The sequence below is a fragment of the Syngnathus floridae genome, chromosome 2 (genome assembly GCF_059516105.1).
Source record: "Syngnathus floridae isolate MCC-2025c chromosome 2, RoL_Sflo_1.0, whole genome shotgun sequence".
In the NCBI taxonomy this organism is placed as follows: domain Eukaryota; kingdom Metazoa; phylum Chordata; class Actinopteri; order Syngnathiformes; family Syngnathidae; genus Syngnathus; species Syngnathus floridae.
The window spans coordinates 22,585,247-22,603,595 of NC_142414.1; the positions used below are offsets into that span (position 1 = coordinate 22,585,247).

General features: G+C 40.8%; 1 protein-coding gene across 1 annotated transcript in view; it reads right to left on the reverse strand.

Annotated features, from left to right (window-relative positions):
• The window catches only part of mtcl2 (microtubule crosslinking factor 2), a 43,109-nt gene that overhangs the window by 4,288 nt on the left and 20,472 nt on the right, over positions 1-18,349 (reverse strand). Inside the window, exons 5-20 of the mRNA XM_088368345.1 lie at positions 12,495-12,557; positions 10,279-10,446; positions 10,017-10,170; positions 9,027-9,555; positions 8,533-8,830; positions 8,138-8,353; positions 6,167-6,295; positions 5,131-5,232; positions 4,574-4,804; positions 4,276-4,380; positions 4,023-4,190; positions 2,575-2,724; positions 2,396-2,497; positions 1,104-1,168; positions 895-1,042; positions 118-684 (exon numbers count right to left, since the gene is read on the reverse strand). Coding sequence (XP_088224471.1) covers positions 118-684; positions 895-1,042; positions 1,104-1,168; positions 2,396-2,497; positions 2,575-2,724; positions 4,023-4,190; positions 4,276-4,380; positions 4,574-4,804; positions 5,131-5,232; positions 6,167-6,295; positions 8,138-8,353; positions 8,533-8,830; positions 9,027-9,555; positions 10,017-10,170; positions 10,279-10,446; positions 12,495-12,557 — 3,195 coding nt within the window. The remainder of the gene's footprint in view (positions 1-117; positions 685-894; positions 1,043-1,103; positions 1,169-2,395; positions 2,498-2,574; positions 2,725-4,022; positions 4,191-4,275; positions 4,381-4,573; positions 4,805-5,130; positions 5,233-6,166; positions 6,296-8,137; positions 8,354-8,532; positions 8,831-9,026; positions 9,556-10,016; positions 10,171-10,278; positions 10,447-12,494; positions 12,558-18,349) is intronic.

An 18,349-nucleotide genomic window follows, 5' to 3' on the forward strand; every position in this document is an offset into this window, starting at 1 on the left:
AATGTTTGTATCATTTTAAAGTGTGATTAAAAACCTTAATAATATGTGCCATCAAGGCTATGAAACTTTTTTTCAAGGGAGAATTTAAATAGTACAAGTAACTATGAATTAACTTACAGGTTCCTTGCCAGGCTTCCTCTCCAGAGATGAGGAGCGAATAGCTTGGCGCACACAATTGGTCATCTCTTTCATGTCATCACTTAAGTTTGCTGAAATCTCCCCCATCTCCAAGTCGCGGAATGCTGATGACGCCATCCCATCAGCCAGGCAGTTTGCCGAGCCATTGTTGACTACAGCGGTGACAGAAACGGCAGTGCATGCGCTTCTGCTCTCCAGCAGCTCTCGATGCTGCTTGGATAGCGAGCTCAGCCACTGCTCATAAGATGACGAAAAGCAGGATGAGGGCTGCTGGATCTCAGCCGGGCCTGCCTCAGGGACACTCAGCCTGAGGGCAGAGCTCCCATTTGGGTTCCCGTGTGTATCCTCGCTCTCCCGCTTGCTCTGTTGGTGCTCCGTGCGTCGTACAGCAGGGGGGCTGTAGTACATCCGGATTCCGGTGCTTTCTGGAGCAGTGTGGCTCCTCTGGACGGACTCCAGATCCAGCTCTGACCCTACTAAGTTGCCGCAGGAGAGGCTAGCGCTGGGGCCATCCCAAGTTTTACAGGTTTTCCCAACATTTGGAATCTGAGAAGATCCATGTAAGTAAAAGTGATTAGGTCATCTACATGTCAATAACATAAGGATAAAAATGAGTCAAAGAGTCAAAATTTGCTTTTAGCACCCTCACATAGGCACATTGAAAAGCAAACTATGAGCGGACATAACATGGAAGCAAAGCTATTCGGAGGTTGATTTACTAATTCAAAAAGTTGTTCACAAAAACTGTGTCATCACCTCATCAGTCAGACAGGTCCAATTCTTCTTGCTGGAGTCACTCAGCTGTGGACAAATCAAAGGAGGCGGGGCCGCGAAGTGGATCAAGCCCCTGAGGTCAGCTGTGGTTTGGAATTCTGGGTCATCGAGCTCAAGTGTGGATTTGGTCCTTTAAATGAAAAAAGATCATTCAAATGTAATGCTCACTATTGCTACAGCCGAGTGTCTACCTTGGCGATCCTGTTCCGTTGGTGACAAGTGTGTCTGCCGGGGACTCAGCACCTGAAAACTTTGACTGTGGAGATAAATAAATACATATACGCATAAATATATAGACACATGGAAATAAAAACATGACATTATCATATTGAAATTCTGTGATGGGATTGCAACCAGTTTTGGGTGTACCACTGCTCCCACCGGAACTCAAGTGTAACAGTTCAACACGATAACACTTCCATCCTTGGGAGCATTTGCCAAGTTTCCTTTACACAAACTGTCAAGATGGGGGCATTGAAGTTCGGGCTTCAAAAGATGAATATGGGACCGGAAATAAAAAATTTAGATTAGAAAGTCTTCTGCAAACTATAATTTGTGCCATCAGCAATTATGCCAGTTGCTTTCAGTTTCTGTCTTCAACAGCTGTTGTTTTTCTCTAACCGTTATCTGTGGTTTCTTTCTTCTTCGAAACATTCTAAACGGTTGGACTGGCTATGTTCTATGTTTGTCCATTAGGTCTGATTGATTTTCATCTTGTTTATTGAACACAATTGCTTGTTTTTACCAATGTAAGGATCTATTCTTTTCTCTTTGATTAACAAGTATGAATGTCTTCATAAGCAAAATCCTAAATCTGAAAATCTATTCACTTCACTGGTTCTTTTATCTCAAACAAATTATTTTAGATTGCATTACCTGGCATGTTTCGGCTTGTACTCAGAGTCTAATGAAGGCGGAAGTACAAGCCGAAACATGTCAGGTAATGCAACCTAAAATATTTTGTTTGAGATAAAAGAACCAGCGAAGTGATTAACAAGTAAAAACAAAATGAACTTAGTACAACAACAACCTGAAAATCTATTGCTTAAACAAGAATTGTAATGGAACAAGCCTGGGAAAGAAAAACAAACCCCACACCTATTTGTAAAATTCACCAATATTACTAGATTGAAATGTGTATCCGATTCAGGACAGCAGAATTGACAGAAAAAAAGCCAAGACCTCATGACCAAACACTTGGTTAAAAACTCCTGTCTAGGTGCAAAAGCTGAAAAAGAGCTGATTCAATGTGGCCTTATTAAGGAGTCGAAGGATCTTCCAATGTTCTTTCTTTTTCTGAATTTTCAATAAAACATCAAATATACCGGGGAACTGAGGTGAACTATGACAGAAAGCATCTGATGAAAGGTCTTCCAAGGAAACCCTTATCACTGATGCACGCCATCATCCACTTCCATCATCTCAAGACACACACCCTTCTTATCTTCAACTTTTCCTTTTACACACACGCACACACACTTGCCTTGGTCTCTCTCAACATCTGCTCCCACTGAGCTCTCTCCTGGCTGAACCGCTCTAAGAGCTCCAGCTTCTCCCTGCCCCAGTTCCTCTCTCCAATCTGAAGCTGTCATGCCAGAGAGACAAGAAAGAGAATCAATGACCTCCAATAATACTGTCTGTCTTTCACATAAACACTTTTACCTGTTTGGTCAAGTCCATTACGGCAGCATAGGACTCAGCCAGAAGGTGCTGGTGCTCCTCACGTTCCCTCTTCAGTGCCACCTTCAGGTCAGGTGGGTCTATTGCATCAGCAGAGGACAAAGAGGCTGCTTTGGGTGCTTTGCTCTCAAGCTAGGAAAAAAAAAACAGTGAATTGTGTTAAAAAGATTGGAAGTTAAAAATTTGGTAATGCATCCATAGTAAGTGTGTGTGTGTGTGTGCATTTTTTTAATGAGGACCTTAGCTTTCCTTTTTCTCCCTGTCGCTGCCTCCATGTAAGTTCACGCGGCGCAGCCGAGCAGCCCATTATTTTGACACACACCCACGCACAGTGACTTTGTGGACCAGGTCAGTCCGTAAATAGTGCTAAAAGGCCCGCCGGGTGGTCAGTCGTGGAATATGACATGCGTGTTTAGCCAAGATTCATTCATGTTGAAGGCAGCCCACTGGAATCCCTCATGCAAACATTGCTTACCCATAAAAGAGACATCCCATTTAAATAAGCATTTACTGCTTTATAAGAGGTAATTATGCATGTAAATAGCGGGAACAATCATATTTTTGCCATTTTCCTTTAGGGATAAAGAAGCTAACAGATCTTCACATTTCAGAGCTTCTATCTGCTCACCCATTGTGTGCGTAACCATGGTGACGCCCCTGGCTGAGCTGCGAGCAGATAGGTGTTAATACAAGCAGATAAATTGTACAAGGAACGACAAGGGGGTCTTCAGTTCACAATGTTATCAGCACAAGTCAGTCCAGGTTACCATGGTCCCAAAGTATTTTCCATACAAATGTTTACTTTATTTATGGCTTATTGTACATTAGTGTAGGTTAGTGATTTTAGTTTAACAAAAAGATAATTCCTTTATTTACATTAGCTTGCATGTCATTGAATCGTCATTAATTCTATTGTACCAAGCGACCAGATACTTTGCTGTGTCGGCAAATTACATTTGTGGTTCTATGGTTACATTTAGTTGTGGAGTTACTGTATTAGATGTTCAGAGCTAAAATCTCAAGATTTGCAGGTCTAAAGCTAAAGTTTGACTTTGGAGGTGCATTTCGACTGAACTCCAAATTGTAAGCATGTTGAGGCTTTTGACTTTAGGAAGTCCCACTAACAAAGAGTTTTGTTTAATAGCTTGGCATGCCTATCACAGGTTAGTTCAAGCTGGGTTTATTACATTGACTTCAAAGTTTGGTTACCCCTTCAAGGATTTGCCATTAAAGAAAAAGGTACGAGGACCCACTCAGAGCTGGTTGCAGGATTATTATTGTGTCACGCCCGTGCCAGAGCACGCTCGGCCGTCAACTTTCTTCAACAAACCCTGGTTCAAGCTGCATTTGCTCGCCCTGCTCCACTCTTTCCTGACATGTTGCTGTCATTCTCTAGAGCCTCATTCAGGAAAATACTTCTCCTTGCCCACCTGAGCAATGAGGCTTTTAAGTTCAGTCCTCTCCACTTCCCATGATGCCTTGGCCTTTGCAAACTGCTGGGTGAGTTCCTGGGAGCCTTGCCGCTCCTGCCGCAGTTCGCCGGTCAGGTCCTGCAGCGCTACCTTTAGGTCGGCCAGAGTGCTGCTGACAGCACTCAACTAAAAAGTGAAAATGATGAATCCGCGTTGAGAGAGTGTGTTTTGGAAATAAGCAAGTATGTTTTTATGCATACGTGCAGCCAACCTTGATTGCTTGGCCAACTGCTTGTTCGTCTCCATCGGCTTTTTTCCCCGTTAAGTGCAGGTTATCCTCCTCCAATAAAAGGTAGAGGTCCTTTAGGTTGTTCATCTAGATGACCAAACACAGAGTAGGATTTGTTTACCCCACCTTCTGACGATATAAAACGTATGGTCTTCGTTTTAGGATTTAGATAAATTTTGCGGCATGAGACTAAAATTTGGAGATGTTCTGTTCTTGTTTTTTTATTTTTTTATTTAATATCCATAGAGCGATGATGTTGTAATACAAGAGAAGACTGTACCTCCAAAATGTCTTTCCACTCAGTGTCCTTCTTGCAGCCCACCCTCCAGTGTTTGAGGAAGCAGCGTAGCTTGAGGCTAAGCAGCAAGAGCGCTTGTTTGAGGTGCTGTGACTCCTGTACCAGCAAAGTCCTCTCTTGGCCCCATCTTTTGTGCTGGAGCCGAGCCTGGAGGCCTAAACTCTGCAGCTGAAAGTCCCGGCGGAGCAGAGCCTTCTGTTGCTCCTCGTGGAGCTGCGAGATTGACAAGGAGTTTGAAAGTTACCTGGACCGTTCCTGGTGCTAAGGATCCTTGTTACAATATCTCAACGTGTTTGTTTTGCTGAACCTCTATTTTGTACACACCTAATCTGTATCGTGAAGAATTTGATCATGATGATCAGGTATATTGTGGTCAAGAACCCACAAAATAAAGTTCACACTCAATAAAGCATGTGCATTATGCCAAATTCAGTGAAGACACTGATGCATATTCGAAATATTTGGCTTTGGTGACAGTCTGAGTGCCATTTCAGTTGTTCATTATTCAGCAGTGCGTGGATTTGTGACACATGACTAACCTGTGAGAATTTCAGTGTCATTTTCCTCTGAGCTTCCATCTCCTCCAGCTCCACTTGAGCTGAACCGCCTGCCTCGCACGACTTGGCAATGGAATCACTAGACTGGATAAGATCGTGGAAAGCAATTTAGATGCGGTGGGTAGGGAGGGTAAAAAAATACGTGATGAGTGGACAAGGCAGCAAACAGGTTGGTGAGTAAGTAATGAAGGGGGAATGAATAGAAAAGTGGAGGAAGCAAAGGGCCATCTGCTGCATTTGGTGGGGCACTGCTGCTTTTGGCCCTCGCAACTTCCAGTAGTACAGTACTGTCTAAGAGCACATTGTAATAAAAGTGTTATTTTTTTGTCAAAGGAGAAATTTGTAATTGTGCATTCTCTCTGATGTGGTGAATTGATGGCACATCGTTGTAATAGGTATTCGACCTCCAAATGGACTGGAAGCATCAGAGGTGTAACAAAGGCGGAAAGACGGCTGAGTAACTCAGCTTTTAAAACATTACATTCTTACAATGTGATATGATTTAATGAAAGTAAAAATACTACATTCATGAATTGTAATGGTAGCAAAGATAACTAATCAATTCAGCATTTGTTTTCCATAACAGCTCAAGTATCTTGGAAGCTGTGAGATCCGACAGGTGGCTTGGTGCAGTGTCTGCAGTCACGCAAACTCTACATTGGTCCGTCGTAGAGACAAAAGGGGCTGAGCTCTGAAACAAAGCTCTCCACTTAGCGCTTAGTCGAAGTTCCCAGCCATTGCAGTGGCCACAAATTGTGGGTTGTGACCAAAATAACTAGATCATGGATACAAGAGGCTGAAATTATTTTACTCCACAGGGTGGGTAACCGAGTTCTAGAAATAGAATGAGACCTGGACCCCTCCAGAAGAGCTAGAAATAGTTCAAGACTATTTGACTTAATGTGAGAGTCAGACCAGTTCTACTGTTACATCTCTGATGCAAACATTTTGAGTGAAAGAGGCTTCAGTTCCAAAACAACACGAGTTCTGTTCTAAATCACAGTGTTGTGTTACTTACTAGTGTATCTTGTGTCTCCTTTTCATCGTCCTCTGCTCGCTCAATGTGCTTTTTTCTTTTCTCTGCCTGACCGTTCTCCTCTGATTGGCCTTTGAACCCTGGTTGCGACTGGTCCCTACAATCAGGCTGCTGCATTCATGCGTGGGCAAGTCAATGAAGAAAGAAATGAAAAACAAACATACAAAGAAAGTATAGAGAACAAAATGTGGCGTGAGGTGGAAAAGCAAGCCAAAAAACACAAAAAAAAAACAAAAGGAACAAACACAAAATAAAATGCATACACTCAACCAACAAACACATACAAAAATAACAATCGGTGGCTCTCACATGACAAAAAAAAGAATGTAGAGGAAAAAGATCTTGGTCAGAGAAGAGAAGGAGAGGGTGGAGAAAAAAAAGAAAAGCAAAACAAAGGAAATAATGAAAGGCTGAGGAGAGGATAGTGACAGAAGAGCACACAAGAGGGCAGCAGGAGGAAAAAGGGTGGGAGAAGTAGTACGAGGGAAAGGTCAAAGCGAGAGACACAAAAACAAGCGTTGGAGGGAAGATTGCAAAGATGGAACAAGACAGGGAAAAGAGATGCAAGGTGTGATATAGATGGGAGGAAAGTGTGAAAAATGGCAGAGAGCAAGGGTTTTAAAAACAGGGCAACGGGGGGGGGGGGGGGGGGGGGGGGTGAAAAGCAAAGTGTTATGGTTCCCATGCGGAGAAAAGGACAATTGGAAAAGGGAAGAAAAGGAGGGAAAAGGGGTGGAGGGTGTCTGGACTCAGAATTGGCCTCTAATGGAGTCTAAAAAGTATTTCACTTAGCTGAAAAATCATATCACAATTGAGTGAAAGCAAAAAGGTGGAATAGAAATGCAATTATCTGAAGGGCATTTCAAGCAAAATGTATGTATTTTTTCCCACCAAGGTACTGTATTTCAAAAAAATCTGAAAATAAGTGCATAAAAAATACAAAAACACTATAATTTTAGAAAAAATTGGACAATTCTATATTTTCTCATGTCAAATTAAAAAAAAGGGGTTTCCATGCTTTTGATGATGACTCAATTTAAATGTATTCATAGTCGCCCTTGATACATTTTACAGTAATGCAAATTAGCATAACGCTGGCGTCGCGCCAAAAGGTCCCAAGTTCAAGTTTAGTGAATTTCATGTTTTCACAAATACTGTAAATACTACTGGTCATTCCACACGCAAGTCTGCTATTTGATTTTCAAATAAATCAATAATCAATTTAATGTGTTGAAAATGGCTTGCTCTATTTGACAATGCAATATTGATGACTCAAAAGTCATGCTGTTGTTTGGGTTTCCTGAATTCATAATTTATGAATTTGCAGATGCAAGGATTTCACCCAATTCCAGCTACAGTATATGTAGCAATCATGGATGCTTTAAAATAAGTTAGGTATTATTTTGTACATCCGCACTAATTGCCACATACAGTACATAAGTGGACTTGAAAAGGATCCGAAACAGCACGTCTGATATTCATGGAGAACACATTACTACAATTATGAGCAAATATAATTCCAAAGACCCAATTCAAAATACAAAATAAATATTGAACCAATGTCATGCAACAACCAGGCTCCATTTGAGGCCTACAGCAGTGTGGAAAATTTGGATTAGGAGGTTGATCCAACTGCATGCAGAGGCCACAGAGGGAGGCTTACATTAGCAGCTCAACTCTGACTTTTTTTTAAAATACATCTGATCTTACCAAATCTTTTTTTTTTTCCACAATATTGGTAAATGTGTTTATCATAATGGTCAGATTTGAACATGCATTGTAAATCCAGTGCAAGAACAATGAGATTGGGAATGGTTAAATCAGCCCAGAAAGTAGAATTAGCAGAGTGTGGTAAAAAGAAAAGAACCAAACCAAAAAAAAGCTTACAAAAAATCAAGAAAATAAAGAGAATGAAAATAAATGAGGAGGAGGATGGAACGTCGTGTGTTTTACCTTCTCTTCTGCAGTCTTGAGTGCATTGCGCTCGTCATCAGCGTAGGCTAATACGTTGACTGATGAGGTCAAGGAAGACTGACCCTCGCCATGTGAGGATTTACCCAGGCTGTCGACACGCTCCACAAAGACCTGGAGCTGGCTCTGCAATGCCTGCAGCCTGCTGGTCAGAGCGCCAACTAGAGGCCTGTCAGCCAAGTCGGACAGCTCGGAAATCTATCGAGAGCACCCATAGTAAATGCCACTAAGTTAAGTCAAATAAGGCAGTTCAAAAGGTATTATTTATTTGATACAAAGACAAGCTTTGTTGTCTTTTGAGTTTTTTCATTTTATTACTGTTGTTGGATTACTTTGACTCTAACTACAGAGAGAGAAAAAAACAAAAAACCACGAACCTGGCAGTGAGGCTGCGCTTTCTCCAGGTCACCCGATTCTGCCGCCTCGTTGCTGAAAACGTTGTGATAGATGGATGGCGAGGACGGTAGGCAGTTGGACTCTGGAGATGTGATGAGCTGAATCGCTGTGGAAATTAGGCGCGCCTGATCCCTCATGGCGAGCAAAGCGTCAAGGTCCTTGAATCCAAGGAGGCTGAACGGTGAGGCTTTGGGCCCGGCAGTTTTGTCCATCTTATTTTGCTCAGTGCTCTCCAGAGAGACGTTCTCCACACCTAACGGTTCTTTGCGGTGTGGCGAACTGATGGAAAATGAGAGAAACATAATTTTATTTTATGTTACAGTGGACCCATAGCCTTTGTCTTGAGCAAAAATGGTGGAACGGATGACGATTAATACCCGCCCAATAAAAGGCGACAAAATATTAGTCATCTTATTAATTGAATGGTGAATCAAAACCAAAACCGAAAAAAGGCTATTCATCATTTGGACACTACCTGGTAGGGAGACACTCGGCTGAATCTCCAGCCTCTTCATTAGTCTCCAGAGCCACTTGTAAAGATGAAGAGGAGGAGGACGGGGGCTGGTAGGACGCCAGGTCACACCGCTGCAAGTTGGACAGGAGCACTCGGTTCTCGTACTGTAGCTTTCTCACTTTCCCGCCTAGCTCTACGATCTGAAGTCGGGCTACTCGAAGTTCTTCCTCTTGAGGGGACGCATCCGGGCTGATGAGCACAGCTCCCTCCTGTACGGAGTGGAGCGACCCGTCGTGAAGAAGCCTGTCTGACAGCGAAGCGAGGGGCGCTGTCGGTGGAGGCAGCTCGGATTTATAGCGGTTGATTTCATTCATCAGGAGCTTGTTCTGCTCTTCCATCTCCATGAGGGATCTCCTCAGGAGCTCTGCTTCCTCCTCCACAAACTGGAGGTGTCTCTGAAGCTCCATGACATTTTCAGATGAAGCACCTACTCCAACAACTGGCCCTGTCCCTGGTCCAACTCCAACACTACTAAGTTCTTGAGAGCCATCTAAAGAAGAGCAGGAGCGATGTTAAACAACAGTGGGGGGAACCAAAATAGTCAGAAGGTGAATGCTGGTATTCCAAAAAAGTATTCTTGCTTAGACATTAACATAGATGAGTGTTATAATAGCATACAATACTTTTTTTTTTACATTCACATGTATAGTGAACAGTGTAGTGTCGATCATATCTTATCACTATATTACTGATGTATATTTCTCAGTCCCCTGTTTATGGTGGAGTGAGACGAAATGTTTTTGTTTTAATTCTGCAGATTATTTTTGCTAAGGTTCACATTCATTTCTGACTATAGCATTGATTTATTCATTTACTGTTTGACATTAGACATCTGCATAGAGTATTTATAGTACAGGTATTATCAACAATAATTGTTGCCTTCATTTTGAATTTCACAAATTCAAGAGCATAAAAATAAAATCACAAACATTGAGTGCAACAAAATGCTACCTTGTGCTACTTTCATATCGTCCATCTCAGCTCGGAGGCCTCTGTTCTCCACCTCCAGCTCCACAATTCGCCGACTCAGCAGGTTGGCCTCCTCTTCCACAAGCTTCAGGTGAACTCTGACCTCTGCCTCACGGGTGTGAGGGGAGTCAGCAACCTGACGGCAGTCAAATAAAATGAGCTCATCTCCTGAACTCGGCGCCTTGATCCTTGCCGTCCAGCCACCCATCTATCGTATTTGTATCTATCTACACGTATACACTACCTCCTCGACAGTGATGGAGGCGTCAACGTCCCCATAAAGGGACCTGAATTTGGCCAGTTCCTCCTTCATGGACTCACTGTCCTTCACCAGTTTGGTTAGCTTCTTGCACATCAAGGCTGATTCCTCTTTGGCGAAGTGGAGCTGGCACTTGAGGTCTGAGCTGTCTTCCTGTGGTGATGGAATAAATGACAAGCACAATATAGTGAGTACTCAATCTTTATGACGCAGCTGGCATCAGCTTTTTCTTTACCAAACAAGCACTTGGAAAGATTCATTTACCAATTATTTTAAAAGTCTCACGAGACTCTCTTTAAATAAGATGACTATAACATCACCGAAATAAAATTGCATTCTTTTCTCAAATGGCAGTTGTTTAAGTTCATTTGAAGGGCATTTAGAGGAAATATAGGTTTTGTAGCTGCAGCATGTTGACTCAGCAGTTGGGAGAACATTTTCTGCTGTACCTGAATATGTTTTTTTATGACAGGGTACGGGAGGAATGGGAGAAAGAAAATTGTAGACCTCAGTTAAGCAATGCCGAGAAATCCTGATCCACACTAAATGATACATATCCAAAACCAGCATTTCACTTCTGTTCCAAATGTAAGTTATCTCAATGAGAAATTTTATTTTGAAAGTCAACCAAAGAGTCATTTGAAGCACCACTGTGGTGTGGAGAAACACATGACTTGGTACTGTGACCCAAGTTGATCCAGTTCAACCACACCTCCCTGGCAACTCCGTGGGTGTATTTGGTTTACAGCCTGTGAAGTGTTTCCAAACACATAAAGTCAGAAGGTGGGCAGCACATTCAAGACCATTTATGGTAAGTGCTTCGGACCGAGAGCCAATGAGAGGATCAGCTCTTGCTAGTCTTGACATGTCAAATCTGTATCTCAGTTAAATGCTGGTTTTATCTTTGCAATACAATGTTAAACAATGAGTGGGCCGAACATGTGCGTGCACAAATACCTACAAAAACAAGATAAAGGGCAGCCACTTGGCAGAAATGAAGTAAAAACAATAAAATATACAGCAGACATTGATTTATCGGCATACATTGATATTCATTTGCTTGGACAGATTGGAACACTTGAAGGACAAAATATGCACACTTCCCCATAAGAGATATTAGTTCCAGTATGTTCCAATATGTGGGGGACTCGTTGGTGTGTAGGTTTATTAATAATAATATGTTAATGTGAAATTTGCGGGATTCTTAAATAACTAAATAAATTAAATAAATTCCTGAGTTGGATGGCAAGCTGCAGATATTTTCTTTTGTGTTAATGTTCATGTTATTGTGGGTCGATGAGGCAATGTTTTTGGCTGTTTTGTCTCGCAGACATGCTCTTCTAACTGTATAACAATGAAGTCACTGGAATTCATTGTTATTGATGGCAGCTGTTGTGACAACCAGAGATGCGATGATAGAAGTGTTTTGAAAATAAAGAGGATGGTGGGACAAACGTATGATTACATTATGAATAAGGACGAACTGAAGGGTGCCCAAGTCGAGTGACCGACCGGCAAAATGTGGTAAATCGTCCACCTCTGATGTTTATAAAATGAAAAAAAGATGTGTTCACATTGATCTGTTTTGAAATAAAGATCAAATGGCCTATGTTCAGTCCATCATAATTGTGGAGTGCATAATGCATCACTCCAAGGGTTTGTGTATGTGAACTTAATTGCAGCAGCATGTGCTATTTTCATGCACACGCTTCTGTGAAGTAGTCCAGTTGAAGACTAAAGCAATACTTAACTTTTTTATAAAATGACGTACTATTTTCCTGACAACTTTATGGCTCATTCTCTTTTCATTACCAAGTAATTACATTCCACAGTGTTCACTTTTTATGACCACTTCTTTCTTTTATATATAAATAACATAAAATGATCACTCAAATCACTCCCATTATAATTATGTATGATGATGAATTTTACACTTTGTTTCTCTCTTTTGTGAAGCTGCTGGTTCAGAATTACAGTTTGATTTGTTTCCTTGAAGAAAGCTTTATTTTTATAATTATTTCATTATTTATCATTATTATTACCATGACTGAATGGTAGAAAAACTAAAGCGCTATCTAGATCTGCCTCTCTCCTTGATTTCCACTTTTGATGGTGCTCATATTGGGTTAGTTAAGACATACAATTTTTTTCAGAAACTGGCTCAGTAACAATGTATATTTTAGTGTGCTTGAGTATGCTACCTGCGGGGCAAGCTTCTTGTCAGGTTTGTTATTGGGTCGCGCTCCTCTTTTCTTCTGGGAGTTCTGTAACAGCAAAAAGTCACATTATCATGATACGTTGCACATCATCAGCAATGCATTTGATACACCCGTCTCCATTTATTGATGTCAGAACATGACCTACACAGTACTGAATACAATTATTTCCCTCTGTGGTGCTGTAGGTGTCAGTAATACACAACATAGACCAAGTGGCTTTGTTCCCAACAATCTCATCTGGTTCACTGTTCAACAAATCAAACCACAAAACTGATTAAATGGAATATTTTACCTGTAGATTACTAACAATTATTGATTTTATATTTGGAAAATAATTTGAAAAATACTGTTGGGAAAATTGTGATTCAGAGTGTTTTGAAATCAGTCATTAAAGCACACCCAGACACACGAACAGTACAGCTGTCATGGCTATGCATATAATCATCGCCATTGTGGTGTTTATCACCAGGGCAACACTGTTAGGAGCAATAACATGACACAACACTGGCAGGAGGAACTGCAGCTGTATCGCAGTGGTGTCTCCCTCTGGATCACTGCTTCAACACAGTTTGTAGTAGACAGAGGAGAGAAGATTTAAAAACAACAAACAAACAAACAAAGCATCCTGCAAAAAGCTGCTTTACGATGCTAACTCTACTCATACAGACATCAGCCTGTGCTCATCCAAGTGTCTGCTCAGCATATTAGATACTCATGAATCATCATCCCGTATTCACTTCAGCCCATACGCGAATGCACACTACCGAGCCATCTTATCATGGATCGGTGTGTTTCCATGGCAACAAGCTACTCTGCAGTGGACAACAACAAAAGAGGAAAATGGTGGGAGGGAAGAAAGAGGAGGACAAAAAAAATGATAGAAGATGATTTGCGTCTTGTAAATGTTGAGTGTGTAACTTTTACATTGACAGTATTTAATGCACTGCCTTTTTTTTTTTCATTTCCATAGGTATGACGAGCTCCTCCCTTCCCTCTTTGCTACCCATTTTCTGCCCATCCCGATGGTTCCTTTCTCCTCCTCCCTCAATGTTTTGTCAACACGCTGACCTTTTTATTTTTCGCACCACACTGTTCTTGCTGTCTGATACTTTCCCAAAATTTCTCTTATCCTCCATGACCCAAACCCACTTAAATATATTTATCACAGTGCCTACAGTCTGTGGCTCTTAGATAGCTCATCATCAATAAGCCTTCCTGTTAATGGGATTATCGATTCTGGGAGGGAGTTGAAAAGATGTCGGAACTACTTGATCAGGCTTTCAGCTGACAAGTGTTAGGACACTTTACTTGACACAAGACTGGCATCACCGAACGCCATGCTTCCAGGTCTTGACTTTCAGACAACCATTCCAGTTGGCTGATCTGCTTGGGTCTGTGCAAAACAAAAGAAATCCAGGAAAACCTGATTGTATGGCGATAGCAACATTTGAAAAGGGAATTTCCATGCACTTGAATGGATTATGCAAGTTATGTACCTGCCCTGTACAGTACATGTATATATATAGAACATCTTCAAAGGATGTATAAATCATGCAATATTCATGTTCCGGGCAATTGGTGCAGCAGTAGAAACTAGAGCATATGTGCATATCAAGATTAATATTTTCATGGGGAATTTAATTGAAACTCATTTAAATATTTTATCAGGATGCTTTAAGAGGTTGGATGCCTTTGAATTCTATATGGGATATTCTAAAGAACATCTTTACTATATAACAATTTTGTGAGTGTCTTCACATTTGCTTTATTCTACGCTGTATTTTAACACAGCTTTTCCTTATCTTTTACTCAGGTACAAACTATAGTATGTTCTCATTTTTATAAAAGTTTCTCTGGCCTTTTCCCACCCCATTTCAGATCACTTTTTAGTTTTGTGAGCTGATCTTCAATTTTTTTTCTAAGGATGAAGGATTTCACTCAATACATTTTTTCATGAATTATTCACCACAGAAACACTCAAACACATATGCAATAGGTGGGGACCACAAACTGGTTCTCACATTGCCTTCAGGTTTATAGTTACTCTACAGGTGATGAAGACAGCTTGGTTTACTAGTGACCTGATAATGTTTTACCTTTTTTTTAATTAGTTTCCAGTTAGTTAGTTAATTAGTTAGTTAGTTAGTTTGTTAGTTAGTTCGTAGTTATGTGACAATTTATAAAACTCCAATGGATAATTCCAGAAAACAGGAAATTATTCATAAAAAAGATTTTTTTTTTTTATTCCCACTTCATTTTCACCATTTGATGATAATGCTGTTACAATTTCCCTGGAAACGATAACCATGCAGTTGTGAACAATATGAACAAAAGACATACAAGAATCAACAGAGAGTGAAAAGGAACAAAGGATGCAAGGTGAAGAAGAGGGGGGACAAACGAAAAGATGAGGAGGGAGTAGTTTGTAGTTCTTTGTTAGCGTAGCTCGACTCACTTTCAACCACTTCTAGTAGAGAAGCTTTTGTGTGTGTGAGTGTGTGCGTTTGTGCCTCCAGACACTTCTTAATAAGGCACAATTGTAGTGTAGTAAGTGACCTTGAACAAATGAACAGTCATTCCGACAAGACCGACTTGCATATTGATCGGAATTCTCTCTGTGTCGTCCAGATGTTGTCTCTTAAATACAGAGTAATAATTGGAATGTTATTTGCTTTCTTCTGTGAGTGAACGCTATCGTTCGTCTTTAAGGTCAACTGAACTACATTTGCAACAAAGGATTGTTAATGAGGAGTCAGTATAAAGTATGCCTCACCTTTCTCCTTTCCACGCCAGGGTCCTATTGCACCTTATTGTTCATTGCAGGAAAGATAGTCCCCTAAACCAACACATTTTAGTTTGTCAGCATGTTTCTGCAAAGAGTTACATTTGGGCTCACTTGTGTAATGACTTTGGATTGAATAAAATGTTGGCCTAGCATTAAATAATACCAAATACAATGTTTTGCTTTGGTGTGGTCGTTGAGATTTATACATGTTTGTATGTTTGCAGAGTTCCTTCATCTCTGTCAATAAACGTTATGTTAGTAAAAGTTAGGCGTCCCCAAAGAACCATCTCTTTTTATTGAATACTTGTCTACCTATTCTACAATTTCTCATCATGTGCTCAGACATTTTTAGTGTCATCTTATTTCAACCGTAAATGCTTATACCACCACTAATTTTAATGAGCAGAGTCATGCATACATATCATTATTAGACAAGACGTGGAGGTTATTAGTTATATTTATTGGATTTCATTGTTTTATTTGGCATATATTTTAGGAATGAGATCACGGAAATGAAATGGAATAAAAGATGTTAAACAGCGTCCATTTAAACCCCCAGCAGCCCTGCACCAAATACGTTGCTATGGTAAGAGCATCAGAAGCCTGTCAGCAAGCCACCCAACGGCAGCATATTAATGAAACAACACAGAAGGACAAAAAGGAAGAGGTAATGCGATGGGAGAAGGCGGCCATGGAAAGCATGCATTATAGGAGGGCAAAAGGGGCGTGATAAAGAGGTCACTAAGTAGGCTGCAGCTTGTTGGGCTCTTCATAAAATATGCTCCTGAGAACTTAAAATAACCAAGCCCTCATATCGTACGCTGTAAAAAATGTCGAGTGTACTAAAGTTTTTTCACTCAGATATTCTAAGTACATTGTACAAGGAGAGATTTTGAGTAAATGTTACTAGTTTATCCCAAAAAAGTAATTGTTGAAGAACCCAAAACATGCTGTTTGAAAGATGGCCACTCTACCACCTGCATCACGCCTCTCCTGTCTGCTGGCACATCACTGCTGACGGGTTGAATCCACTTGGAGACATCAGCAGCAGAGGCAGTGGGAGTGGAATAGTGTAATTGTTCGAGTGGCCGTCTCCCAACCTACATGTCATGGATTTGCTCCTCGATACGTAAGTAACGTTTTTCTTTTTTAATAAAACTGTAATATATCACTTTGTGAATATAATGTCAAAAGTCAATATATTCGTTAGGGTAAGGGTTAATCGTTTTGTGCACAGTGATGCTTGTGTTGCCGGAAAATTGACCACATACAAAGATAATATAAAAATATAAAACCTGAGCTCATGGGAAATATAAGAGTTCTACAATGCTCTCCATCCCCCTCTTCCACTCTGCAGACACATGAGCTGCCAACAAACCATATGTGAGGAAGGACATCAGCACACAACAAAAGCTTTTCCAACAACAAATCTCCATCTGCTCTGTGGATGCACGTGTGTGTGTCTGTGGTTGTGCGCACTGTGATATGCTTCACTTCGTTGCAGGCAATTTTGTCATATCAATCAACGGAGCCGTTGCAGTGAGGTAGATTTCTCCATTTTGCATGATACAATTAATTAATAACCAATTTACCACAATCAATCGGTCCTTACTGATTAATTATAATGCTCATTCTAGTTGAAACTGTGCCTCCCTAGGAAATTGGGAAGATGAGACATCTTGTCAACTTGGCACCAATGAAATAATCATGATCATGCCAATATAGCCCCTAATTTTGTTTACTAGCAATGTATAGCGAAAGACATCGGAGTGATTGAATGCAGATGAAGCCATTAGATATTTGCCACATTATAGAAAGAAGTAGTAGCTCACATTTTGTTCCAATTTGCTAACAGTGATGTATTTTAGTGTGAGTGTTTGCATTGAACTAATCCATTACAATGCATTTTAACAAGTGCTCCATTAAAGTGCACGACAATCTGTTAATCCGTTCCTCCTGTCCGATATTTGGACGTGAGAGCAAAGCAAAGGGCGGCTTTGACGGACCTGACACGCCACTGGCAACCTTTGGGTGAGTGTTTGATCAGTGTTCAGATCAAATGCTGCATAAGCAAGCACATGTTGCAAGTGCACCTCTTCCTCACTCAGCAGCTTTATGGGAAACCATGGGAAGGTCTTGCTGTTCCCTCCTATGCTAATTCATCTGAAGTGACAGGATTAATAGCAAGCGTCCAGCTGTGTGCGGAATATAAATTGTAGCATAATTTCCTGCAATAGACGATGCAAGAGGAGCGTGTTTATTCCGAGCATCAATACACATATGGAGGATTAATAGGCCAACTCGCAGCCCTGGCATTTATGAGATGTGAGACTTAATTTAAACAAATGTTCCCACCACCAGAGATCAACATATCATCCAGTTATGTTAATTAATATGTCTATATCACATCATGTCATTACCTGAACTGACTCAAATGAAGCAATTCCTGATGCCTGATGGTCTCGTCATGATGGATAGCCTAATAGATTTGTCAAGCGCAAGAGATATACTGTATAGTTGGAAAGCCGCTCGGATGATGAATGAATGAAGAACACATCGCAATATCAATCATGTTGCTAGCCCATTTATGGCGTTTCACATTAAATGTTAGCATTAAAATAGTAGACTTTTACAGTATGATTCGGCTGAACATTTTATACAATGTTTGATTTGCTTAGTTTTAGCACTGAGTTTGGGGTGTTGTAGTGTATATTGCCTTTTGTCCTCCATAGCTACTGCAAGTGGCGCCCCTTCACATTTGCTTGTAAGTGTGTAGGACCTGGAAGGTGTTCTGCTTACAAATGCATATTTCCCAGTGACAAACAAACAGCTTAAAGCCACCAGGCTTGCTTATTTTTTGGTGAACTGTTTGCTATCGTCAAAACTACACCAAATTACCAGTGACGGAAATGTAGCATTGGTACATTTTTATGGTGCAGCATCTTGATAGTTTTCTTGTAGCAGTATACCGTGCAAAACCTGTAGTAGGAATTGTATAGTTTTGCAATGTAATGATAGTGCAGACAGTCGCATCTAATGGTGGTCTTGTGAT